Genomic DNA, 27,400 nt, shown 5'->3' on the forward strand with positions numbered 1-27,400 from the left:
CTGCGAGGCCGGGCGCTGACCGGGGGTAGCGGAGGCGGCCGCGCCCCCGCCACAGCGCCAGGCGCGGAGGCCGAGGGCACCCGCCCGCCCCTGCCCTCCGTGAGCCGCCGTCGGCGAGGGCGGGCGCCGCCCCGGGCTCCCGCAGCCCCCTGCTTGCCTGCCTGCCTGCCTGCCCGCCCGCCCGCCTGAGGCCGGGCGGCCGGGGCGGCACCACCCGCCCGAGGCGACGGCAGCGGCCGGGGCCGTGGACGGCGGCGTCCCGCGCCCCGCGCGCCCCCGGCGGGCGGCGTAGCAGGGAGGAGGCGCCGCCCCGGCCGTCATTTCCGCCGTGTGTCGGGGTGGGGGAGGGGGGCAGAGCGCTCGCCTCCTCCTCCGCGGCGGCCGGAGACACAGAGACCCAGCGCGGGGCGAGGGGAGCTCAGCCGCCGCCGCCGCGCCCGCGGGCCGCGCCGCCCCGCCAGCCGAGCCCTGCCCCCGCCCGCCGCAGCCGCCCGGCATCCTTCCCGCCCCCCGCCCCGCGCCGCCCCGGCCCGGCCATGGGGAACGCAGCCACCGCCAAGAAGGGCAACGAGATCGAGAGCGGTGAGTGAGGGGGACCCGCCGCCTCCGCCCGGCGCCTGGCTCCGCTCCCTGAGGAGGGGCCGGCGGGCCGGGCCCGGCGCGCCCGCCCCGCGCCGCCGCCGCAGGCCCCGCGGCCTAGCGGCTGAGGCGCCGAGCCCCCCGCCCCGCGCAGGCCCGGCCGCCCGCGCCCGCCGGCTCGGCGCGGCCTGCTCGTCGCCGCGGGGAGCCCTCCCCAGCCCCGGCCCGCCGCCGAGCCGCCCTCCCTCCCTGCCGCCCGCCTCGGGGTTTAGCGTCTCAGGAAATAAGTGGGATAAATCCGCCTGCGGCCGCCGGGCCGAGGCCGCTGCCGGGCCGCGCGTCCGGCTGTCCCGCAGCAGGTGTCCGTCCCCGGCGAAGGAGGAGCTGCTGGCGGGGCCGGGGTGGCGGCGGGCAGGTGTCGGCGCCTCCGCCAGCCTCCAGCCTCACCCCGGCCGGCTCGCTTTCCCCACCCCTGAACACACCCTTGCCGGCGGGGGAGGCCGCCCGCCGCGCCGCGCTCCGTCTGCGGCGGGAGGGTTTTCATCCCGCTGCGGGGAATGTAGGTCAGAAACTCCTAAGCCCGCCCGGATCGTGCAGCCCCGGTGACCCCGCCGGTCCTGCCCGTTCCCCGTGGCACAGCCCCAGCCCCGCGGCGTGTTTACATCGTGCGGGAGCGCGCTGGGACAGCGCTCCGTGCAAACGTTGCTCTCCGGATCCCTGGGTAAAATGGAAGACAAAAGCATTGATCTGAACTTGCCATCGCAGGGTGCTTTTTGCTGTTTTTTTCTTCCTGTCCAAGTATTTCAGCATAATCTTTAAATAATACACAGCCGATTCAATTGTTGGGGAAAAAAACCCAGACTTTATTTTTAGTAAGTTAACTTCCTTACTTGGCTTCTAGTGGAAAACTTCGGGTATGTTTGTGATGGATAAGAGAAAAGACAAGACGTAGACAGCAGTCAGTTGTGCAAGATCAGTGTTCCTACAACAATAAATACCCTTTGTTACTGGAAATTTCATGGGCGTTATTAAAATGGAAAGAAGTTTAAATATCGAAGTTACTTTTTTGCAATTTTTTTGCAGTTTGTTTACTTTTTGTGTGTTTACTACCGAGGTCTAGGGTAGAACCGGGTAACCCGATTTGCACAGGCCGGTGCCTGCCCACACAGCATTCCTCTGGCTTCCCGGGGATCTGCATGGGTGTCTCCGGCTGTGGGACCAAGGGCTCAGCTTGACCTGCCCAGTTCTGCTGTGTGGTTTTGCTTTTCAGTTCTCGCGTCTTATCTCATTATGATTATTATAGATTTCACAATCCAAATGTTTTATGAGTATTTGACCATTATTGTTTAGTGTTTCTATTTTTTATTTATTTAGCTGAGTGCATTAATTTTTGATAGGAAGTATGTTAGCCTACCTGTAAGGATATGTGTGAAGAGAGAGAGAGAGAGAGGGTGGATTGTTTGAAGTACTTCAGATGACAAAACCCTGCATTTTGTACTTCATAGTAGCCGTATTGCTATTAGTCTGTGCAGTTAAATAACACTACACCACACAGTGTTTACTTCCATTTTAATTAATTCTTTTCTCACATTACCAAATACAGTGATTTTTAAGTTGCTGGAGTTTGCTTTAGAACTCCTCTCTCTCCCTTTGTTAGAGTTTAAAAATGAAATGCTGCTAGAGACATCAAGCTCAGATGTTCAATTACTCAGTATATTTAGCAGCAAAAAACTCTGTAATGATACAACTTCTGTAACTAGGAGAAGAAGTTGATGGTCGTTGACATACTGCTGGGAAAGACCACTTACTATGGAGGATCAAGAGTATATGAATATTATACACATAATAAATTATTAGAAGCAATATTTGGTTTACTGGCATTGAAAGTTGATGTGTAATCTATTTGTATGATACACAGCAAGTAAAAACTAAAGAAACATAAAATGTGATGGACCTTTAATACTTCTGATACGTATTCGCATTGTTGAGCCAGTTTTCCTGTTTTGTGTGTTGTGTCCTTAGTAGCACGTATTCCAAACTTCAGGACACTGAAGATGAAGTTGTTTGAAATGGTAACAGAAGAATATCCAAGTTTGACTTGTAAAAGTGATGTCGTGCCCTTGATCCACACATGGAGCGTATGGTATTGTGTGGATCAAGGACATGCTAAGGTCCCTGAAAGAACAATGAAGGGTAACGCAGCTTCCACTGATAACTATACTTACTAGTTCATGAAGTGTAATTTGAGACCTCTTTCACTATCTGTGGTCAGCACAGTAAATGCTGTTCACCTGACCGTGGCCCTTATATTCTTCTTGTTTATTTTAGCTTTCCATGTATATTCAAATATCTTCAGTACTTGTTACTTCACTCAGGCTGTCAAGAGGAGTAAAGCCGGTTGTATGTGAACATGAGTAGTAGAATGGAGCAAATGTTTCAGAGTATTTCTAGGCAGAAGTGGCAGGTGAATGAAATCTGAATGCTGGGTAAGTTTCTTCAGCTTAGCCACCAAAAAAGTGAATCAGGCTTGCATGGCAGGGAGGGCAAGATACATATGTGTATATACAGAAGATGGAAAGCTTCAGTGTAGTCTGTTAGGGTTTTCTTTCTATGCCCTTCTGTCCAGGTTCTCCTAATATATAGTGGATTTTGATTTGGAGGACCAAAATTAAAAGTGATCCTTTACTGAAGAGAAGCTTTAAACTCTGTACCTGTTTTAAATGGGTTCATGGTTTTCCACAGGGCACAGCAGCCTACGAATTCTGAGGGTCATTTAGAATAATAATATAAGTGTTTTTCATTTGACATCTGAAGAGACACAGTTGTCAGTTGTCTTAAAAATTTCTCTAAGTTTGATCCCTCATCCTAATATTAATTTAATTATTCACTTCATTGTTTGGTTTGTTCAGGGTTTTTTTTTCAGCTGTTCAATTTACGTAGTTGAGAAAACTTCTTTTGCAACATATGAGTTTAAAATGTCAACATGTAGTAAATTACATTTAAAGAAAAAAAAAAAGCCACAGGGAGTCTACCTTAACTTGCTGCAATTAATGTAGGAAAATGTTAGCTTTATTAGTATTCATTATTTTGGAACGATTTGTTAAAGTAGCATACAATATAAAAGAAACATAACTACAGCACATATCTGAGTTTAAAAAAAATTACATAGTATTTTTTTAATCCAACAAGTGGATCTGTTATTTTCAAGATCATTATTGATTTTATATGAAACAGGAATGTTTTAACTTTACTAGGACTATTTTCTAAACAGGAATGAACGTCAGCCCTGCAAATTGTAACGTTTATAGAAAGTTTTGGGTTTTTTTTCTTCAGATAACTTGATAATACAGGTTTTTGAAGTAATTACTATGTATGGCTCTGAATTATTTGTCCCTTTAGCTGTGCAAAGTAATGTCATACATGACAGCAAGAAATTTCTTTAGAAATTAATAGTAATCTTATTTTGTGTTTTGCTTTTGGGGTGGTTTTTTTTTTCCCCTAGATTCAAGAATACTTAGCTGTGATATTGTCTGCTTCTTTCTTTTTAATTACCAAACTGGATTAGAGATCAGGTGATTAGAATACACTCTTCGGTGACCGGAAGATTTGTATACTTTCTCTTCTTCTAATAGATCTTGAAACCACACGGGTTTGGCTTCCGAGTTACGTTAGCCAGGATTCACATGGTCCTTGCTGCTTTTTCTGTAGCAATATGTGGTAGTAAATTGCCCTTTAAATGTATGTTTAAAATTAAGCTATACATGATTTTCAAACATAATTCTGTACACATATCTTCTTACCTGGTAGCCAGATCTCCAGCTTCCAATGCATGGGGAATTTATTAATCTAACATGACTTTACTAACTTCGACTTCTATGGTCTTTAAATAGCCAAGTACAGTGTGTGTGATGTGTATTCTGCATGTGAGTTTTATGTTCATTCACTCCTCCTCCTCCTCAAAGTGTTCCCACTACAGTATCTTCAGTATGACAGAGTTCCTATTATAGTCAATTCTTCTCTTTATAACTCTTATAATTATTCTGTAAGTAGTGCTCCTTTGAAATGTGCTTGACAGGAAGATGCAGCCTTCTTAGTTTTCTTTTGCCAGTAGATTTTAACCTCCTCAGGGGGCATTTCTTAGAACTGAGATTTTTTTCTTTTTTTTCATGTGCATTCAGTGCTGCTGTATTTACTTATTGAGGACCAAAAGAGACCACAAGTTTGTTTCTTGTAAAGACTGGATGAGGCAGAGCTCTGTTACTGCTGATCTTGATTAGATTAGAATTGGTGAAGCAGAGGTGAAAAACTCTGTGTCCATTACTATTCCAAGCTTGCTGATTCCCTGTCACTTTTCCAGAGACCCTTGTTTCAGTGTTTTTGATCTGAGTGTAGTTTTGTTCAACAGTTGTTGTCTTTTTTCTTTTGCTCATTTTGTTTATGCTCTCTGATTTTGAAGCGGATAGGTTTTGGAGCCTCGTTTACAATTTTAGAACATCAGCTATAGTATGTATCATATAAAGAGTAATTAACAATATATATTCCAATGATGCTGGAATGGACTGTATGGATAACATCTCTAACTATGTATTTAAAGCTTCTTTCCTTATATTTTTGAGCTTGTATTGTCTCACTATTGATCAATTAAGTTTCAGCAATATGGAACTCCATCACCTGAAAATCAGAAGTAGTTATAATTAGTTGCTGAAGAAATATCTAAAAATTCCTTTGCTGTAATCCCAATGTAAGACTACCAGTGTGCACCATCTGAAAAGAGGCACCATCTGAAAATTCTGCTTTAATTGAAAACAAAATGCTTATTCACAGCTTCGTCTAGCAAAGAGAGAGGCTAGCATTCAGTACATGATAGCCACCTGGTAGCGTAACAAAAGGTCAGAAGGACCCCGAAGTGATAAATTAGTTTATGTATTTAGCTGTTGTAGTTAGGCCTTTATTACAGGCTCAGACTGCTTTAAAGACAGAATATTTTAAATTACTTGACATTCCCTTGTTGCTGGGTTTCTTTAGTGTTCATTCATTTACCTGTATATCCACAATCAAAAATAATATCTTGAAAAATACTCAGCTTTCTCATCTTTTTGGCAACAGTCACATTGCTCCTTAGTGTAATTAAGGCTATGTCTGTGCTGCAAAAATTAACCGTCTCATTGGTAGAGGGAGCAGAATGTGGACAGAGAAGTAAGTGGAAAAACTGTAAGGACGCAATGCTGCCCTGCCTGAGTGGAGGGCTGTGCTCCACGCCGCGCGTGAGGCTGTTGGGGAGTCTTCTCCAGTTAGTTAAGTTCTTCCGTAACTGACACATCTCTCCTTTGGACAGAGCTGTGGAAAGGCCTTTGGATGGCTGTCAGATTTTGTGTGTTTTGCTTGCATCCTTACTATAGACATCGTGAAGGGCTTGTTTGCCCAGAAGCTTTTTGTTTTTTTAAACTACAGCAGTTAGTTTAATAAAGGATATTGTCTCTGCTACACAGCAGGTGGGTTCCAGATCAGATCTAAGTAGAGTGTATTTTTTTTAATCAGTGCTTCTGGTCATTCAAGCTTGCAGAGTTTTCAGTGTTAGGAACCTTGAGTCAGTGGGGATTTTTCTTATAAACTTGTGAAACTTAGGGCTAGAACTTGACAAAGAGTCTGCCCTGCAGTGCTGTGCTCAAGCTTTGTCTTTGTTACAGGTGCAAGGTGTTATTTCATAAGCATTTCTTTCAGTTGCAGTTCTGCTTTTCTGTCCCCTGCCACTTTTTTTCCTGCCTCTCTGCCCTCAAGAGTGCTGGAGCAACTATTTGAGACAACAAGGTGAACTGAATTTGAGATTCATCTAGGTTAAAAATAACCCTGCAGAAAAGGGAAGGCAGGAGGGACTTTAACCTGGGTTGGCTTTCTGATCCAGTTCACTTCTGCTACGCTAACAGTTGTACCAGTCCAGGTGGGATATGGCGCAGAGGTAAGACTGGATAGCAGGCACAAAATAGGGGCTGCCTGACCTACTGCTGTTGCTGAAAGGAGAGCTGTGGTGCTGTGGTCTCAGGCTGTACTGCAAGTCTTTTCCTACCATACACAGTTTCTATGCTGTAAGGTAGAAATGCTTCCAGGGGAATGGGAGAGAGGACAAAGTAGAGGACAAAGGAGCTGTGAGGAGGTAAGTGAGTGAGAAATGTCTTGTCTTAGGAGTTGCAAAACTAAAAGATAAAATCACCCTCCTTTTTTTCCTCCTCCTCCCCCCTCCCCCCCCCCCCCCCCCCCCCCATGGTTGGGAAAGGATTACACACATTCCTCTGTGTAATTTTATTTACTTGTGTTATCCTCGTGTTCGGGAGGGCTAGTCATGAATCAGGACCCCATTTGGTTTGTACAAACACAAAACGGACAATTTATTCCCTGAAACCCAAATGTTCTGTTTTGGATAATAAAGTGAATACAGACAGATGGGAAATAGAAGATGAAAGTGAGACTAGTAGTCTGTGTAGCAGGAGAATTGGGATAAAGCCATTTGAGGGTACGTTTGTAGACATTGCTATGCAGGCAGCTAGAAGGAAGATACTGGGGTAGCCGTGCCTGTGGGGTTTGGAATCAGCACTGGTAGACGACAGTCTCTTCAGTGCTCCGTTGAGCCTGTCTCTCTGTCTCTTTGGCATCCTGCTTGCTGTTTCTTCAGCACAGCAGAATAACGTCCACTAAGAGTAAGGTTTCACAAAACAGCTGAGCCCATCTGGTGGTTTGTACTGCTGCAAAATACGTTTTTATTCCTAGGCCCTTCATGGGTCACAATTCTGCTGTTCTTCCCATCCATTGATAAGCTGTTTTACATAGGCAGAAAACTATGTAGTTTTTATCCCTTTGGGTTATCTGTAATTATTTTGCACACCAAATCAATTCACTGAGGTGTCAGATGGCAACAGACAGATTCAAAGGAAGTGATGAAAGCACTGTAGGCAATGAAATGGTGAGGTGGCAAGAAAAAGGAGTCTCTTTTCTTAGCATTGAGCTCTTAGATTAACTCAACAGTTTCCTAAGACCTCACCCTGCTAACTTCTTGGAAAAATGATTACTCCAAAGTACTCCTTTCCCATCTGCCTTTGTTCATATAATGAATTACTTCAAGGCTTGAAGTTCTTAGTGAGAGATGTTAGCACCTAGCAGTTGGACTTTGCTTTTTCAAGCTTTTAGAGTTACATGAAGATAGAGAAAAATAGAGCAAAACATTGCTTCTTTCCATCTCCACACTTATCATATAGATCTTTAAGACAATAATATTTTAGAAGAGTTTTTTGGGTTTTTGGGTTTTTTTTCATTTTGTATTTATTTCAGTTCTCTTTTTGCCAATTTGATATTCAAACTAAGAAATGTACCAAAGTGCTTATTTCATTCATTCATTTTCTCATTCATTAAACTATTTTCTACTATTCCCTGCCTGGAGGGGTTCATCTATAACCATAGAGGGCTTGCTAGCTTGTGATAATGAGTTCTGGTATATATTTCTAGATACACATATAGTAAGGGCTAGGCTAACTGTGTGGGTTGCTTAACATTTTACTATGTAGTAAAGGTGTGGAAAGGTTGTGTTTTGGTTTTTGTTGTGTTTTTTGTTTGGTTTTTCTTTTTAAAGCCACAATTTTTATGACTTCAGACTATACAACCAGTTTGTTTTCAGTGTTTCTTTACATTGGGATATCATCTATCTATAGTTTTGAGCCATAGTTTTGAGGGTTTTAGAAAATCTGTCAGAGAATCATAGAGGTATATAAATACACTCTACATGTTAGAGATAAATGGGCCTCCAGACTCTGTGAAGGCAAAAATCTTTTCCATGACATAGCTGTTCTCTACCAGAGAAAGCCTGATGAGCATTTTGAGCCAAGTTCTCTCATAGGAAGGGCAGAGAATTACTGTTCTACCTTGCACTGACTGTTTCTACTGTTTCTTCTGAGAGATATGGTATCTGTGTGATAGACTAACACTGAGATAGTAAGATATCTTACCTGTGATGTTAAAAAAAGAGGTGTAGAAAATCCTCCTTCAACACACTGTTAGATGAATGAATATCTAATCTGCTGGGTGATTGGTAAAGGTAAGTGTTAGTTTTGTTATCCATCTGCCTCTTGTTAACTTCTATCCTTTTGTAATGTTAAAACAGAGGATATCAGGGACTTCTTGTTTATTTTATTTCACTCAAGTTAAACTGCTTCCAGCAAGTACATATTTGTTAACCTATGGCACATGCTGTTAGCAGTCATCTATAAACCCTCAGACTTCCACAGCTGCACTGTGGTTCAAGAAATTAAAACAAAGGAAACTGCATTTCTGGCACAAAGGAGGAAACTTTAAAGATAGAAAAGAATGTTATTTTGCCAATGCCCAGAATCCGTTTGCTCTTCCCTCTCATGAAATGACATAATTGAGGGTGTATGTACTCAGATACATCAGCAGGTGCACTGTAATAGTAATTAAGGTTAGTTTTGATTACTATGATATTAGGCAATTTGAAATTCTTTGTTTGTCGTGTAGCAGGTAACAGTAATAGGTTTATTGTATATTTAAATTCTAGTTGTTAAGCATATGATAATCGAGCCTTACTTTGCACAGGGGAAAAATGTGACTTAACTGCACCAAAGTCTATCATTAAGATAAAGTTTTTAATGCAAATTACCTATACTCAAGCATTTTATTAACTGATCCATAGATTAATGTGGAGCCTGGAAGTTTTAATCAGGGTTTCTCATTGAAAAACAGGGTAGGTGGTGAGAGAGAGAGAGAAGCAGCATTACATGGCTAAAATCATGCCAAACCAATTTGAAAGATGATGATATTTCTAACAGCTGTCATTATGATGAAATGAGAGATGTTTTCATTGACTTGTCAAGGACTATTTTATATCAGGCAGTTTTTAAAAATTCAATGCTTCAGTCATACATTTGGTCCTTGTGGAAACTTGTGCAATGAGAAGGGGGGCGTCTTCTTGAAATCCAGGACTATGCATGCACTGCAGATTCCTGCACTGGTACTCTGCTTTGAGAATTATGGGTTAAACATCCTAAAGCAGTAGGCTGCAACAGTGCGTCCTGTGGTCAAGCTGGTTTCTCTCCATTGGCTTAAAAATCTACATTTTGGTAGTATTTGTTTATGTGAACTGAACTTCAGAGTGAAATAAGGTGCTAAATCATTTAGCTTAATTTAATGGCCTTTGCAATTAGTCTAAGTCTACAGCAGCTTCATGGGATGTGGAATCGCCTGGGAGGTTCAGGGTGTGTAGTGCTTTGTAATGGTTCTTATGGTGGTCTGCTTGTTCTTTTGCAAATTAGCGCTTTTTTTTTTCCTTCTTTGAATTTCTTGAGGACTAATGATCAGATGCAAAACTGATACAAAAACAAAATTAGCTTCAGTTTTTCACACAGATTGTTCAAATACCTAAGAACAGTGCAATTTCTATCTAAATTTTGTCTATTGTTATGACATGGTTTCTGCCAAAAGATTGCTCTTTCGATTCTACGTACATCATTATCCAACTGCTCATTTAGTATTCAATGCAGAATTTATTTCATTTGCATATTAACTTAGGTTTTTATGTTGAACTCCAATGGAGAACATTCTTGAACTTTACATGAATGTATCCACAGTTTTTCTTTTCTTCTGTTTTCATTGCTGAGTAACATTTGTTACCATTTGTAGGTAACAAACACATCAAACATGTTGCATCTAAGATGAACACTCAGGAAAAGGTTGTCAAGGATGGCAAAAGGTGTTGAATGATTTCCATATGAGGAATTACTATGTAAGTGACGTCTCTTCTATCTAAAATAGATAGAGGATATGATCTGTAAAATTGTGTGTGGCATGGGAAGTGAGAAGTGTCTTATGCTTGCCCTGTTCTTGCTTTTCTTAGGCAGCCTCTTCGAGTCACTGTTTCTGTTGTCTTTTTCCTTAGGGTCAGATAACAATTTATTCCTAATAAAACATTAGAGCCCTCCTTGAGAATGAGGAACTACAGAAAAAGACAATGGAGAGAAACGAGGCAACAGCTGGTAGAAGAAGGAATGTGGGTCAAGAAATGTAAAAATAGGGAGCCAAAGGGAGCACTAAGCAGAGTATGGTCTGGATCTTGTCCACGTTCTTCCGTCCCAGAAGAGGGAGCTGATGAACGCTGGCCAGGGATGCTCTGCCTGAGGAGGTGGAAGTAGATGCCATGGGTGTCAGGGTCATCCTGTGAAGCTTCTTCCTCCTAGTTGCAGCCAGACCCAGTGGAGTTGATGAAGAGATCCTGCATCACATCGGGCCTTAGAGGGGAAGTTTATAAATATAAAGGTGAGCGATGAGCATCTTAATAAGAGGTTTTGAAGAAGCTGGAGGAGGGATTGCCACTTGTCCCACTTTGGTCATGGCACATGTGTGTGTTCCATCTTATCCCAGAGGGAGCTAAACGGTCGGGACCCCATGAACAGCAGTATGGATGTGCCCATCTCTTTAAAGTATTTTTGCTGGCTGGGCTCTGCATTTAGCCCAGAGTACAAGCCGGTCCAGCTGGCGTCTTGCCTGTTCGGATGGTAGGAGATCCTGTCTCCTGCTGTCTGGGCAGGGCAAAAGGTGAGAAAGTGAAGTACGAATGCTTAGTGGAATTTTCCAAGACAAGGTGTGAAGATGACCGGGATGTCATGAAGCCTACTGAAATACTTTGTGGGGAAGCATGTGTATATCACAGGGACAACAATCTTCTGCTGGTGTTACAGTTCCCTCAATCTTGTAACCAGAAGTTATGCTGTTGCTGTAGAGGTGGCATTGCAGGTCAGGGCACCGGTGACTAGCTTCATGCCAGATACCCAAAGCCACATTCTGTATTTTGGTTCTGCCACAGATGCCAGGTATACTTGGCATGTTGTATAGTTTCAGCCATCTTTAGCATTTTCCGTTGATGCCTCTTACAGTGAGTCCCTTATTTACCTACAGTCCTAATCCTCTTTGTGCACTTGACTGTATTCCTAGCAGTCCTCGGCTGTGTTTTCCTGTAGTCTGACGTAAGACAGTTTTATATGCCGCTGAAGAAGTCCATTGTTTTCTGTACTGAAGCGGTACTTCTTGTCTGATCTTTTTATCTTGATAGTTGCAGGTGCTACTTGTATACCTTCAAACAGGACTTTTTTTTTTTTTTTTTTAATGGATGGTGTCTCTTTAGAAGCTTGCTGTTTTCAGGAGCTAAACTGATATTATGAAGTTGTTCCCTTCAGAAGAGTTGGGGTTTTTTGGTGGTAGTGATTTTTGGTTTTTGTTTTGTTTGTTCTATTTTTAAGCAGATGCTTGAAACTATGCCATTTATTAAAGAAAAGCATTTGCTAAGTAATTGACAGCAGGAATATAGAACATAATTTGGCCAAATAATTGTTGTGTTTTTCAACTGTAGGACAGTGTTGTATAATGATTTGGTTGAATTTCTAAATCAGTTATAGCCACAATTACTTGTTGGTATTACTTAGAATGGTTTTTCATGACCTCTTTCAGAAGCAGTTTTATAGTTTCTACTGAGCAAGAGCTGTGTTTTCACAGTAGAACCTGATTTTGGCTGGTATGATGGTTTTGGGAAAAAACAAAACAAAACATGGTTCTGTTGTCTCCATCTTGAGGTTTGAGACTATAGTTCTGAAACTTTCTTCAACTTGCTGCTTACAGAGTAGTTACGTGACCAATTTTCTTTGGCAGCCAAGCTGACTTGAAAAATTCCTGCCCTGATCACCCCTGCTGCTCTGCTCACAGCTACAATTTGCTGCTCCTCCTGTGCTGATACAGCTGTTTGAGGACTGCTTTGAAGTGTCACCCAAATGGTTAAAACTCTTGCTCCTGTCTGGCTCTGCTGTTTTAACCCATTAATTTCATGGACCTCTCTTAAAATATGGCCTCATCTTGTGTTGGACTGATACGAAGGAGGGATGTGAAAGAAAAGGTGAAACATTGTTGTAAGTGGATTTTGCTCCTGAAAAAAAGGTACTAAGCATTTCACTGAAGGGAAGGAGAAAATGATAGCTAGTTGATCTAAGCTTTTAGATATGTTAACCTGAGATGGTTTTTAATTTGAGGGGCTCTTTAGAGCCTTCCCTTCAACCAGAGATGCTGCTCACTGACTTCCGTAACAATATGCATCACCATGCCATTCTCAAATACTATCAGCAAAAGTTGTCCCATTTTTGCTTACTACTGAGACTGAAATAGTGTTTGTAACATTTTAGTTCTGTTAAGTGGGATTGCCCTTATGGTCATCAGAGCAAAATTTATTTTGACCAAGTTATCAAAAGGACTGCTAGCTTTCTTCTTCATATTTTTCGTTACTCCAGAATGTACTCAAATATTTGTTAGGACAAATAAAACTGGAAGATGACTAATACATACACACTCATTTTAGATACAGCATGTGAGTAGGGAGTAACAGGAGGAAGAAGAGACATGCAGATCTGTGCAGTAGCACAATGAGAGATGTGAAAGAACCAGATATCGAGGCTAGCCGAAATGATACAGTGAGGCTAGAGGTATAAGCACTGCAAATTTAGTATGATCTTCAACAAGAAAAATGAAGGCATCTCTTGCATTTACCTTTTCTGCAGTTGAACTGAATTTTCCACTTAATGGTGAAGATACCGATTTTCTGCAGGATGTATTTTTCATTTAAAGTGAAAATAAAGTTTGTAGCCTTACTGCCCTTTCTTTCAAAAGATAACTTGTGGTCGTTCTGCCTTTCTTTGTGTGAACATAATCCCAAACAGAAAATAGTAGTTGGCTGGTTTTCCACAGTTCTATTCAGAACACTGTAATTTTCTCCACCAACTAAATTGACTCATTCATTTCCACTAATACATACAAACTTACTTGTTCCACTGCCAGTCCTCTTGTTAAGAGGACTAGCCCAAAATGAAGTGACTGGGAAAACAGAGTAGTAGACGTTCAGTATGGAAAGCATATAAATGAAAGCCTTTCACACGCAGTTTCTTCGGACTTGGACACAAGAGGAAGATTTTTCACAATGAGAACAATCAGCCATTGGAATAATCTCCCCAGGGAAGTGGTGGATTCCCCAACATTGGACACTTTTAAGATTTGGCTGGACAGGGTGCTGGGCCATCTTGTCTAGACCGTGCTTTTGCCAAGAAAGGTTGGACCAGATGATCCTTAAGGCCCCTTCCAGCCTGGCATTCTATGATTCTATGACATGTTATGGCGATGCTGAGTAGCAAAGCAAGTCTGTTGAGCTCGAGACTGTTTGTTACTTGTGCAGCACTTCAGAGGGGCTTATAGAAAGTGACTGCAAGTTGGGGAGGACAGAATAGAGATCAGGTACATTTATGAGAAATAGAGCGGTGGTGATAATTTGGATTTCTCTCAAATGGCATGGTGGTGAATGGATAGCCTGAAGAGGGCAAGAGTTATATGAAAAGCAGTTTTGATTTCTCATTGAATGTACATTTAATCATAAAAAAAAGAGACATTTGGTGAGTTTGGGGAAAATGTATGCTGCAGTTGCAAAAGACGGAATACCTTCAGCATTATGGGCATAAGACACAGTATTGGCAGTTTTCTGAGAGTCAAAGTAGTAGTAAATACTGAAGAAGGAAGATGCAAGAGAATAAAGAAATAGTATTATTAGTCTCTCTTAAGTATTTACTAATTTTATAGGTAGCAGCAATAGCATTATAGCATGAGGAATATTTTTCCTCTTCCAAAATACAGAAGTACACTAGTGTTATGTGTAAAAAATATAAAACTGTTTACACACATAAAAGCCCAGTTTTTCTTTATTGATAATAAGGAGCATTAACTTCTTGATGTGATAGAAAAAAAGGTCTGATCATCCTCTGTTATGCAAATCTGTTAATGTGACTCTTCTTTGGGACCCTCACTTCCTTGCTGACAAGAGGCCATTGAACCTTTACTTGCACTCCAAGAATATGATGAAACAGTAAATCTCCCTATTTGTGGTTACACTAAGAACTATTGAATAAAAGGTAGCATTAAATTTTTTCTGGTGTTTCATCATATGGCAGAGCATATTCTCTCATGAAAGATTAAATTGCAGATGCTGCTGACATCTGTTAATATTTGGGAGGTTCTTGTTTCTTTGTGTATTTGGAGGAGGGTTATCCAAATCATTACTTGTCTGTTCCAGCAGCAACAACTTTGCAGTATCCTTTGATAGAAGACAGTCTGGAACCACAAATGAAAACAATACTTCAGTTTTACAGATTTCTGTTCTTACTGGTGTGGTTTTGTGGTCTGAACACAGCTTAATTGTCACAGTGTTGGATAATTTAGAACTGAACTTACAGGACTGCTATGTGAAGTACTAAAATACTGTGCTTAGAATTAGACATTGTTGCTGTTTAAAGAGTACTTCCAGCTAATCGTTCTGCTCAAGTACCTCTTCAATGGTGATGGTATTTAAGCAGGGACAGCAAAATTAGAACAGTTTTGAAAGATGACCTACAAGCAGATATAAATCTGGTCCTTCAAGTTGTTACAATTTAAGAAGGCAAAAATATAGTTATAACAGTAGCCTAATATTTATGGCTTCTTTATACTGAAGTATGCATATACTGTATGCATAGATGGAATTCACTTAATAACTGAAGGAAAATCTCTGAACAAGGGGAAGAGGAAACTTCCCCACCACCACCACTTCATGATTTTTTAGGTTAAAGAAAGTGAGGAGAAGGATAAGAAGTTTTATTACAACTAATATAATTATGCTGTAGGTAAGATCATTGTTTGTAAACATTTTATTTTATTTTGACACATACGATGTTCGTGAGTGATACATTTGAGTTGAAGCTAGAAAAATGGGAAGAAATAGTAGTTAATATATCAACAGTTACAGCTTGAAGCATTCATATATTAGTAATTTAAAATTCTTTAATATACATTAATATTCTGTAAAGTTATGTGAGATACTACAGGAAATCAGAGATCAGTTTACCTTTTTTCAAGTCAATGCACAAAAGAGTGGAGATGATGGACGGTTATTGTTCCACTCACATCTTAGTCATTGTTTTTGCCAAAGCGACCAAAATAACAAGACTGTTTCAAGGGAGGGGCTTTTAATATGTTGTTATTTTTTATAATCAGGTATATTTGGTTTATTCATTTATGTAAAAGGAAATAAAGTGTGTTTGAAATATTTGTACTCTTATAGAAATTTTTTGGTTTTTTCATTTGAATCTCAAAATGTGTGGATGATACTACTATTCCAAACAGCAGTAATTTTGATCAGAAGATAATGGTATATATGTAACCTCCCTGTAAATAGGCCATAAATCATTGGCAGTCTAGTGGTGGTGGGGAGGTAGTTATATTTTGTAATTTGGATGTCTGATTAAGGGTAGAAAAAAAATTGGACATTTATGTTCAAAGTTGAATTTTTTAAATTATTTTATTAATGGGTAAGGGATCTGCTTTTCTTCTCTTGGCACTTGTTCATACTAGTATGGTACAATTAATTTTTTTGCTTACCTCAATGAATTTTTTAGCCTCTTAACAAAAGCATTTTTAAGAAGTCATTTTCACTTTAAGAAACTGGAAAGCTTTTTACAATGAAGTTGGCTATTCAGATGTTCTGTTAGACAATGTAAATACAACATTTTCCTTAATTCAAGTTGCATGATGCAGTATTACTTGGCGATTTATTAACAAAGAGAGTCTAGCTTAGGAACGAATTATTTTATGAGTACTGAGACAGTTTGTCTTAATTCAGTGTTTCTATTTTAGTACATGTAGCAACATCAAAAACGTGAATATCTTCTTGATTGAAGAGTATTTTCTGTGAACTTCTTTCCATTAAGTTATTTTAATCACAAGCACTATTAGTATTCTCACTAAAAGAAATAATGTTGAATTTGGGATGTATCTTTCCTGCCAACAGGTGTTTTATACACCACGTGTCTGTCTCTTTCTGTGTTGTCTTTTGTCTTCTAAAATCTAGTATAGAAATTACCACAGGCTGCCAAGGTTGTCATTCTTACTGAACTGTAGCCCTCAAATCCTGCACCCATTCAGGTAATCAGGAAGACATTTCCACTTTTAAAAAAAGAGGACATGTACATGTTGTTGAAACAAGGTGTCATAGGGTACTTTTTAACTCTTTGTGTTCAAGAAGATACTTTTATCTCATATTTCAGGATAATAGGGATGTTTTAAATAGTAAACACTGTCTATTTCAGATTAAAAACTTCGTATTTTAGTATTTTTAACTACTAGATATTAGTTAAAATTTGCTTTGCTTAGCGTAAAGATAACGTTATTTCAGTATCCTACTTTGCCTGATAAGAATAGGATTATTCAAACCCTTTGGAGATACATTTCTTTTGCTGCCCTTTCTTGTGGTTGGATTATGGGTTGGATAAATTTTTAGTGAAAGTGAAGGATGGAAATGCAGCTTTCCTATTCTTGGTAAATAAAACAAAAAATCCACCAAAACTCAAACCAATCAAATTAATGTTTTCAAATAAGAAAACCAGGCAGCACACTGGTGAAATGTTTCAGGAAGGAGAACTATAGCACTTGAGGAGTGTACCTGGATATCACTTGGCAAAGGTGTGTGTATGTGTGTTTCTGAGAGGGGAATCAAAGACACAGCAAGAAAGTCCCAGATACAGTTTGAGCAAACAACGGAACGTGGCCTGTGAAAAACGTAGCAAGGTATTTTTTGGCTGAGCATGACTAAAGAAGCCTTATTATGAACTCAAATTCATTTCTTCTTTGTAGAGGTAAGCTTTTATACATTCTTTGTAAATACCCAAGATTAAATCAAGATAATCTGCAGAGAGCAGCATCTCGCCTATTTCTATTCAAGTGGTGAGTGGATAATAGAAACAGGTAACCAGCTCAGGTCAAGTAGATGGTAACAGGCAGCATGTAAGCAGCTGGTTTGTGTAAGCAGCATGGTTTTTTTCTTTCTTGACTGACTTGCAACTGTAATGATAGGTACTGTCCTGAAGATTATTTTGCTGTACTACCCAGTCATATTTCTTTGCTTTTGATTTGTGGTTTATTATTTATATCAACAAGCTAAACCATGAATTTTCAACTGATGCATCAGTTTACTTTCCTGGGCAGTTAAGTACCAATATATGCTTTCTCTATAGAAGCTGCTTCTCAGATCACATGCCACCAGATATACAGTGTGTCAGTTTATTTTGCAAAACTGATGCTTTCTTGCTGCTAAGAAAGTTTGCAATTCTTATATAAGTTTATAAGCTTTGAAAAAATTCTGGTGCAACTCTTCCAGTTCTGTCAGACCTGTATTGTCCATGAATAAAGGAGTCAGCTTAAAAATGAACTTTTATGGTCATAGAGCTCTGATAACAATTGGAGGATTCCTTGCTTGGGCAAATTAAAATCAGTATTAGAGCAGGGCGGAAGGTTTTTATTAAGGAATTGAACTTGTTTCTCTTATTCCTATGTATTCTTCTTATGATTCTTCTTGAACTTCTTTCAGATGTAATTAGCGTGCACCCCCTTCCCCCCTTTTTTTTTGTTGCACCTTTTTTTCAAGCTGTCTTTCTATCTAGGTCTGTTTTGGCCAGGTTAGTTTTATGCTTTTGTTAAGATTGGAATTTATACAATAACACACACACACACATCACTTCAAACTATTTTCTATTGAAGTTCTGTGTGAAAGTTATTTGATTTGATATGTTACCAAAAGTTTAGCAATACAATGGGTAGAGAATAAAATGAAACCATAGTTTCCTCCCCACTTATGTTCTTACTGTTCTAATCACTTTGTGGAACAAAAAATAATTCTTCAATGCAATATTGGACCAACTTTGTCCATTGTATTATGAAGTGAAATGTTCAAGCAGTCTTGAAATCTTAGCAATTTTGACATTACAGAGTTCTTAAGCTGGTATGCTACAACTTTGTTTTATTCCTATGTTTGTTATGAGTTTGGGAATCGTAAGATTCTGCATCTGTGACTGTAGATGTACTGGGTACCATTCAGAACCATCGTGCAGGTAAAGTAAATGTAAGGATTAGGAAGAGATCTGAAAAGAAGGCAAGGAGATCGATAGAACTGTTTGTCATCAGAAATATGAAAGGAACCCAGTATTTTCAAAATTCGCCATTTTTCTGTTTGAAAACTTTTCTGAGAGAGAGACTTTCATAGCTGATGTTGTAGAGGTTTATGGGAGGGTCTGCTGATGAACCACCTCTTAATTTAGATGATGCCACAAGGTGATACTTGGCTTTTAGGTTTCTTTTTTAAAAACTGCTAAGTTTCTGTAATCAAAATGAGAAAGAAAGAAAAAAATAGTAGTGTTGCAAAATCAAATTTTAAAAGGCAGGAAATGCAGAATTAAAATTACCTGGGTGACTGTATTTTAGCTCCCTTGCATCTAAGTGTTGTAAGAGAGAAAATTGCATGATTATATTCTCCTTCTTCCCCCCCAGCCCCAAAGGGTCTTGCTACTTTCAGTGCACAGGACACTGAGCAGTACTGGTTAAGCGAGTTTTATTTATCTTTTCTTTATTATTTTCAGTGCGTGTCTGTCTGCCTTATTTACTGCCCATTATTTTTTTCCTTGGGAGCTTTTGACAGAAATCATTATCTTAGTGTACAACTGTTTTGCAAACATTGAATTTACCTTTACAACCTCCTGCTAAATGAGGAGGTTTTCTTATTCCATTTTATGAATAAGGAACTAAGGCACAGAGAGATGAAGGTAAAATGTTTCCCTTTATTTAGGGAGCTCTGTTTGATGTGGTAAAGGCTTTATTTCTTGAGGCACATAATACATGAAATCCTCTGAAGTATTCGGGTGCTGTTTATATAGAGTTCTGTGGCAGTTAGGATTGTTTCTTCTTCTTTGTGAAACAGGCACCCAAATACCATTTGTTCTTCATGGGGGATAGAAAAACAGCAGTACATGCAGCTGAAAATAGTATGGTTTAAGGAACTTGTCATAGAGCAAGGATAGTGTCCACTCCTCAAGGATGGCATTCAGTAGCCTTCATCATCAGCGTGTCCTGCTGTTTCCCCGAGTTGCGTAGATCTTTCCACCCTACACAAAGGAGCCCTACAGATACATTTCCTTCACCGCCTAACCCTGAATGACTGCCAGGGCAGTTCAGCACACTGTACTGCAGGAGGTATCGGTCCGTGGAAAAATGACCACATGGCTGTATCTGTTGTTACAAAGCATGTGTAAGAGGGCCATGCTGAGGTTACTAAAATGATGCTAATTCTGACTTTTTTTTATGCTTTTGAATACCAAAATATGAAATATAAATAATGTTTTTAAAACAGTTTACTGTTTGAACTAAGTTACATAGACAAGTACTTGTTTATACAGTTTGATTTGTAAAATGTCTTCCTATAAAAAGGCAGTAACTTTTACTAGTCAGTCATTGCCTTTATTCATAAATATTCATAATTAGTATGACAATAGGTTGATAGCGGATTAGTTCACTTTATCCAATGTCAGTTGAATTTCTGCTTATTATTTATCGAACATACAATAAAGCTAAGGGATAATACAGTAGCTTTTTCAGTGGCTAAGTTTGTAGCTTGTATATTTTTATGCTGAAGTTGGAGGAATTGAGAAGACATCAATTTGTATAGATATTACCTCAAGTTTAAAAAAGAAAACTTGGGATCATGAGAAGGCAGTAGGTACTGGTAATAAGCCTTTGCTCGCCAGAACTATTGGGAAGTTCTTTTGTGAAACTCAGAAGTACTCTTAAAAACCCCATTAAAAGCCCACCCGTCTGTGTTTTGTAAGAATAACAGAAATGTGTCAGGCTGTAGTATCACAGTATGAAAATGGTTTGTAGATACGATTTGGCTCGTATCCGAGGTCAAACCACAGTATTTGTTGACCTTCCTTGATGACCTTAGACTTGATGCACTGAAAATCTGGGCTGTTAAACTTGGGAGTCATATGGTTGTCTAAACCCTTACTTCTCAGTCGCGATGTTCCAAAAAAACAAGGCAGAGGCAATGCAGTCAGGCTTAACAGTCCTATTGCTTTTAACCATTTCTAAATTTCTATTAGGGAAAGTACAGCTTTTAGGAAAATTACTAGCTTTTTAAAATTAGTTGGCACTATTAAGCATCTTTCATCTGAAAACTGGCAACTAACTGCGAATATTTATTAAACAACTAATTTTGTAGAAGACTTAGGCATACTGCAATACAGTGAAGTGACTTCTTATAATTACCGTAGGCTTATAGTAACACTTCTGGTAACTTAAAATAATGTGTATCTTCATTTTTCGCCAGTCATGCATTTAAATTGGCAAGTCTGCTACAGAGAGAAAACTATACCTTATTTTATGGCAATTAGTATATCAATTTACTTCACGTTCTCAAAGTGCTTATTAATTTTAGCTCAAAATAGATCAAATGTACCACATGTGACTGCTGTATCATAATACTACTTATCTATTTTTAAATCTAAATGGACTCTGGGAAAGTACTTTGCAAACTTTTGACTTCTATCGCAGCGCAGGTTTCCTATGTATTTCTGGGTAAAGTGCCTCCTAATGGGGTCCTGTATTATCCATTGGTCTTTCTGGCCATGTTTGAAGGCTTTTATGTTTATTAATCAAAAAAAAATGAAATAAAACTCAGGTGAATTGTGAATTTTTCAAAATGAGCAAGCTGGGGAGACTCCATCTTCTTCATTTTAGTCCTGAAAATGTTCTGATATTGCAAAGGAAAATGAGATGTATGGTGTAAGTCATGAGCTCGGAATTGTATTGTAGTGTTTTGTTTTGTAAACGTTTTCTCTGTGAACTTAGATTCAAATAAATAATTATTGTTTCCCTGTGTGTATGTTATAAGCTTTTCAAAACGTATTACATGTCTCTTATTAAAAATATATTGACTAATGGAAAGCAAACAGTCTTCACCTTTCTTACTCTGTAATCATGGAGTCATGGCTAAGAAGTTATGTATAAGTTAATATTTCTTTTGTAATGGTCAGTTGGGATCTCTTAATCTCCAACGCATGTGGTCCAAGTTAAATGTTAGGACTTCTCTAGCAAGATCTCACCTCACCAAATTATCATAGTCATGAAAATGAATAAAGTAAAAAAGAATGTCCAAGGCAGTGAAGAATTTTAGTATTTTCTAGGTTGAAGGCAGCTGTAAAATAAGACAGATAAATCTAAGGAGAGCAGATGAAATGTTACTGAACTGGTTGGTTCGATGGTTGCATCCGAGTAGGCAGTTGTGTTGTATGCTAATTGTAGTTTGGCTTTTGAGCATAAATCTGTGTAATTGCCATTTGTAGTAATTCAGTCTGAGAGTTACAAAGACAAAAATACCAACGACAAGCAGCACCACAGAGATGATATCAGTATTTAACAAAACATGATAAAGGAACATTAATTATCTTTGCAGTCTGAACTGCATCATAATTTGGGATCCAAGGGAGTACCCTTAGGTGACGAGCATTGACAAACACAATCCACAATAGACTGCGGATATTTTCATTGCTTAGCCTATGAGTCAAATAGCCATAGTGCTATGTGGGTTTTCTGAAGTCACTCTTCATGCTGCAGTCTTGTCTCTAGCTGAAGAGATAGCATCCCAAGGTCAGATTTTTTTTTTTTTTATTTCATATAAAGACATCAACATGTTAGTGATGCTGCAGCCACTAAGTTTTACAACTTAAACATCTCAATCAGTATCTGTAGCAACATCAGATACAAATTAAGGAGGATAGCAAAACAGATTTAACAAACACTAGTGTTTGAGGTATTCTTTTTTCTCAGCATGCCCAAAGTGTATCTGTAGTTTGGTATTCATATCCTGAGTCAGCTATTGCTAAGTCAGAAGTTGCTAAAATATTGAAGAATATTAAAGAAGTGGGTGTTTCGTCTTTCATTTATGCACAGTTGGCAGTCAGTAACTAAATTCAGTTTTCATTTCAGTTTTAGAACTGAAATGAAGAGAGTTGAGATAATAAGATCGTGTTGAATCAGTTTTTGGCCTTTGACCTTCGAAAATTAATGTCTAAAACAGAATTAAGGGTGGAATTGTATATAGGCATGGAGTGTTGTCCTTTAAGTTTAAATGGCTGAAAAATTAGGGCAGTGAGGGGTTAGGCTTTTTTCTTCTTCTCCATGAACAGTGATAGGGCAGACCTCTTTTCATCTAGAAAAATTTTTCCTATACTCTTGGGGGCTTGCGTTGTACAACGTCTCTCATTTTTTTGTCTTGATTCTGTTTTTTTAATGAGGCCATAGTTGGCACCTGACTTTTTTTTTTTTAACACGAGAGAATAAAACTATTCTAATTGTTTGGGAAAATACTGGTGAAGGTGCCTTTTCTTGCTCTATCCTTTAAACTCAAACTCAGGGTTTGCCTCCGCTTACAGTCGTCGTTTCAGATGCAGAGCCCTCATCCTGTCCTTCCTTAGCTCCTTGTTTCAGTTTTACCTCTCTCCTGTGTCAGCTCCCTAATGCGGTCTTGTGTCAGCACTCAATTCCTTGCCTGTTAGCTCTTCCTCTGCTTTTTTTTTCCTTTCTCGGCTCCCTCCCCTTCCCCCACCCCCACCCCCACCCCCCCCAAGTTCTGTTGTGAAATTTTTGTTTTTGACTGAGTGTCAGAGACATTCTGGTGAATTCTAATACTGTATGTTCCCCATGTTTGTATCATAGTTGTTCCTGAAGGGGACACTTAATGGCAGAGAGTAGGAAAATATTTTAATTTTAAGCTGTGTATTAACAGCTCACTCATTATTTGTAAGCAAAGAGGAAAGCATAGTTTCCTTTATCTTTCATATTTCAGCCTGTTGCATCAATTATTAATCACAAGGTTGCTGGTGTAAATATTACTATCATATCTTTAAAAGATCTATTTCACTCTTTTGAATCAACATGTTTTCTTAGGAGGCCCTAATTTGGGGTTTATTTGACTTAGGACAAAAATCAGACCTTATTAAATGTGGCTTTTGTTTCTGTATATTTTTCTTCTCTTAATCTGTAATATATCAACCAATTTAAATTGTTTACTCTCGGAAGTCTGATGTTAATGCATTTTCTTGGTTGATGCGAAAAAAAATTTAACAACATTTGAACTTGAGGATGCCAATTTAAGCATATGAAACACTAAAATAAGTCTTATTTTTAATTTAAACAAAACCTAGTCAATTTTGTTTGAAAATGTTTCCATATTTAAGCTTAGTTTTATACTAAATTTCAGGCTACCAATTATTTTTAGACTACATTTATAATTTAATGAAAACAGATGGAATGTATGATTAGAAATTTTGGTATATTGAGCAGTCAGGCTGAACTGAAAAATATTTGAATGTGTAATATGTGGGCCAAAATTATATCAAAGAGCTATTTGATTGCAAAACCAAAGGTGCGAAAGGATGCTTTGAAGAAAGGCAGAGAGAACATCTGAGCTTGGCCCCACTGCACATAGGGTGTGTGTACAGGATGTGAGTATGTGGCCTCTTGTCTTCCAAACGGCTGTGTCCCAGTCGGGTGTCTGTATACTTTTATCTCTAGATGTGAATTCACTCCTTTAAGGGAGCAAAACAAATAATTTCAATAAAAATTGTCCACATGAGAGGGAGGGAGAGGGAGATTCTGGTTTTCAAAAAGACTGCATAACATATATATTCATATAATGATGCTCATGTATGATGTTCAGAATTGAAATATTTACCAAGAAACATGGGTTGCTTTTTTTTATAGTATGGAGAAGAATTTGTCTTTGTAGACAAGGAGAAGATTTAAAGGTTCATGCTGAGTTTGTTGCCCTGCTATTTTCCTATCTATCCTAGGTGACTGCCAGCATTTTGTTATCAGGGTTGTTAGTTATGCCTTTGTTTGGAGTTCTACTGAAAGTATGCTTTTCTTATCTGTATTCCGTGAGCTGGTTGCTTTAAGTAGAACAAAATTTGTTCTATTTGATGCCAGCTTTTCTTTTCTTAGGGTAAGTATATACATACCCATTTTTCCTTAGAGGAAGGAGGACGAGAAACTTTGTGTTTCAACATGAATGGCTATGAGGCTGCAAGTTTTCCAGCAAAGTATAAAGCTTTGATCTTCTAGCTAAAGTTGTTGTAAGTAAGGAGTAAGAGAAACTGATTTTAGGTTAGATTTATAAATCTTTTCTGTGTAGGCTTGGTAGAGTGTTAGGAAGGAACTCAATAAGCTACATCCAATTGAATGCATGTGAAGCAAGCGTAAGAGAAAGTGGAAGCAAATTTGGTATCCTGTATTTGCTTTTGGAAAATTTGCCAAGTCTGCTTTGTTAATTCTGTGAAATAACAGATTGATGAACTATATATAATTTTAAATGCTACGATCTTGGTGGCGGGTGGTGATGAACATTAATGAGGTGCTTTTAATAAAGACTGTTCTTGAATCTGAACTAGTGGTGTAGCTTTTCAATCACAAGAGTAGACTATGCTGCTCTGTTCCTAGAGTTCATGAGTTGGGTTATCCTACAGGAAAAAAAGGAGATAAGATACCTTCAGAGCTTGACATCCATGTGGTATATTTTTACTGGGTTTGGAATACTGTTCTCCATAGGGGCTGGTGCTGCACACAGACTAGTCCAATTGCTGGTGGACATAATTTAGAGTTACTGAAGCAGTCATCATTAGTGGAGTATGGACTACGGTTGTATTTAATCTGCTCTTAATTAGCTCATGGATAGAGATCTTAATGAACATATACCTGATGATAATAAGGAGAGTACAGAGATGTAGTTAATCCAGTAATTGTGACAAGTGAATCTCCAGAAAGAAGAAGTGAGCAGCTTATAAACTGTTAGCAAAATGCAGATGAGTAATGAATCTTCTAGTGCTGCTTTTGTTTTAACTAAGGAAAGAGCAGCACGATTTGAGTTAGTTCAAATAATTTCCTTCGTGATTGCCTCCTGCCCATTTCCTTCTTTCTCTTTCTACCCATCTTTCCATATGCGCGTTTAAGCCCTGCAACATCCTTAGCACCTTGTTAGGTTCAGAATTGGATCATTAAGGACTAAAGTAATATATTCCCATTTTGATATGTTTTCCAGGTCCTATCTATTCATTCTACCCCCTGAAAAATTCTGTAAGAAACTGTATTCAGTGTGCCAAAGTAGTATTTTACTTCGGTGGGTGTAGTAGGGGTTGCACAGGTTTAAGGTGTACCTGAAAAGGTAATTCAAATATAGATTTCACTGTCTCCCACAGCATTCTCCTAGAGAAGCTGGCGGCTCACGGCTTAGACAGGTGCACTCTTCGCTGGGTAAAAAACTGGCTGGACGGCCGAGCCCAGAGAGTTGTGGTCAACGGAGTTAAATCCAGTTGGCGGCCGGTCACGAGCGGTGTTCCCCAGGGCTCAGTACTGGGGCCGGTCCTGTTCAATATCTTTATCGATGATCTGGACGAGGGGATCGAGTGCTCCCTCAGTAAGTTTGCAGATGACACCAAGTTGGGTGGGAGTGTTGATCTGCTGGAGGGTAGGAAGGCTCTGCAGAGGGACCTGGACAGGCTGGATCGATGGGCTGAGGCCAACTGTATGAGGTTCAACAAGGCCAAGTGCCAGGTCCTGCACTTGGGCCACAACAACCCCAGGCAACACTACAGGCTTGGGGAAGAGTGGCTGGAAAGCTGCCCGGCAGAAAAGGACCTGGGGGTGCTGATTGACAGCCGGCTGAACATGAGCCGGCAGTGTGCCCAGGTAGCCAAGAAGGCCAACAGCATCCTGGCCTGTATCAGAAATAGTGTGGCCAGCAGGAGCAGGGAGGTGATCGTGCCCCTGTACTCGGCACTGGTGAGGCCACACCTCAAATACTGTGTTCAGTTTTGGGCCCCTCACTACAAGAAAGACATGGAGGTGCTGGAGCGTGTCCAGAGAAGGACAGTGAAGCTGGTGAAGGGCCTGGAGCACAAGTCTTATGAGGAGCGGCTGAGGCAACTGGGGTTGTTTAGTCTGGAGAAGAGGAGGCTGAGGGGAGACCTCATCACGCTCTACAACTACCTGAAAGGAGGTTGTAGCGAGGTGGGTGTTGGTCTCTTCTCCCAAGTAACTAGCGATAGGACAAGAGGAAATGGCCTCAAGTTGCACCAAGGGAGGTTTAGATTGGACATTAGGAGAAATTTCTTTACTGAAAGAGTGGTCAGGCCTTGGAACAGGCTGCCCAGGGAAGTGGTTGAGTCACCATCCCTGGAAGTATTTAAAAGACGTGTAGATGAGGCGCTTAGGGACATGGTGTAGTGGGTATGGTGGTGTTGGGTTGACGGTTGGACTTTATGATCTTAGAGCTCTTTTCCAACCTTAATGATTCTATGATTCTATGATTCCAAACTGAGTAGAACTTACAGTCGCATTCAATGTGTAATCCCAAAAGCCATTCATCTTCAGAACTTGGCCATGTTTGACATCCTGAATGCCCAACAAACCCTCCAGGAACCATGCAAAGTTGCATTAGACAGCATATTATCATTGCTAACCTTACACAACTTTTCAGAAAAATTAGGTACCAGCAGTGTTTTGAAAAATGACAATAATATGTAATTTGCCTTATTTGGCTGATAAATCAGTTGATATTTTCTTCTGAAAGTGTCATCTTTACAGAGGCAAAGGAATGGAAATGTCAAAGTAAGTTACCTAATAATACATAAGCAGTCCTTTTCACTTCAGGTAAGTATTCATTTAGGCTTTCATTTCTGCGTAATTTAAGTATTGGGTTTTTTCTATCATATAAGAAGGGTGAGGAGAGGGCTCAGTAATTGCAATTACTAAGTTCATTATTTTGATATTTCACTTAAATGGGATGCCATGTGTCTCCTCCTCCCGCCCCCCCCCCCCCCCCCCGAGTGGAGGA

At 39.7% G+C, this 27,400-nt stretch overlaps 1 protein-coding gene across 2 annotated transcripts in view; it reads left to right on the forward strand.

Moving 5' to 3' along the window:
* Window positions 1–327: 327 nt before the first annotated feature.
* Window positions 328–27,400, forward strand: part of PRKACB (protein kinase cAMP-activated catalytic subunit beta) — a 75,946-nt gene continuing 48,873 nt past the window's right edge. For both annotated transcript variants that reach the window (XM_075156132.1, XM_075156134.1), the window contains exon 1: window positions 328–582. In XM_075156132.1, the coding sequence (XP_075012233.1) occupies window positions 537–582 (46 nt within the window). In that variant the 5' untranslated portion in view covers window positions 328–536. The remainder of the gene's footprint in view (window positions 583–27,400) is intronic.

The sequence above is a fragment of the Calonectris borealis genome, chromosome 8, assembly GCF_964195595.1.
Source record: "Calonectris borealis chromosome 8, bCalBor7.hap1.2, whole genome shotgun sequence".
In the NCBI taxonomy this organism is placed as follows: Eukaryota; Metazoa; Chordata; class Aves; order Procellariiformes; family Procellariidae; genus Calonectris; species Calonectris borealis.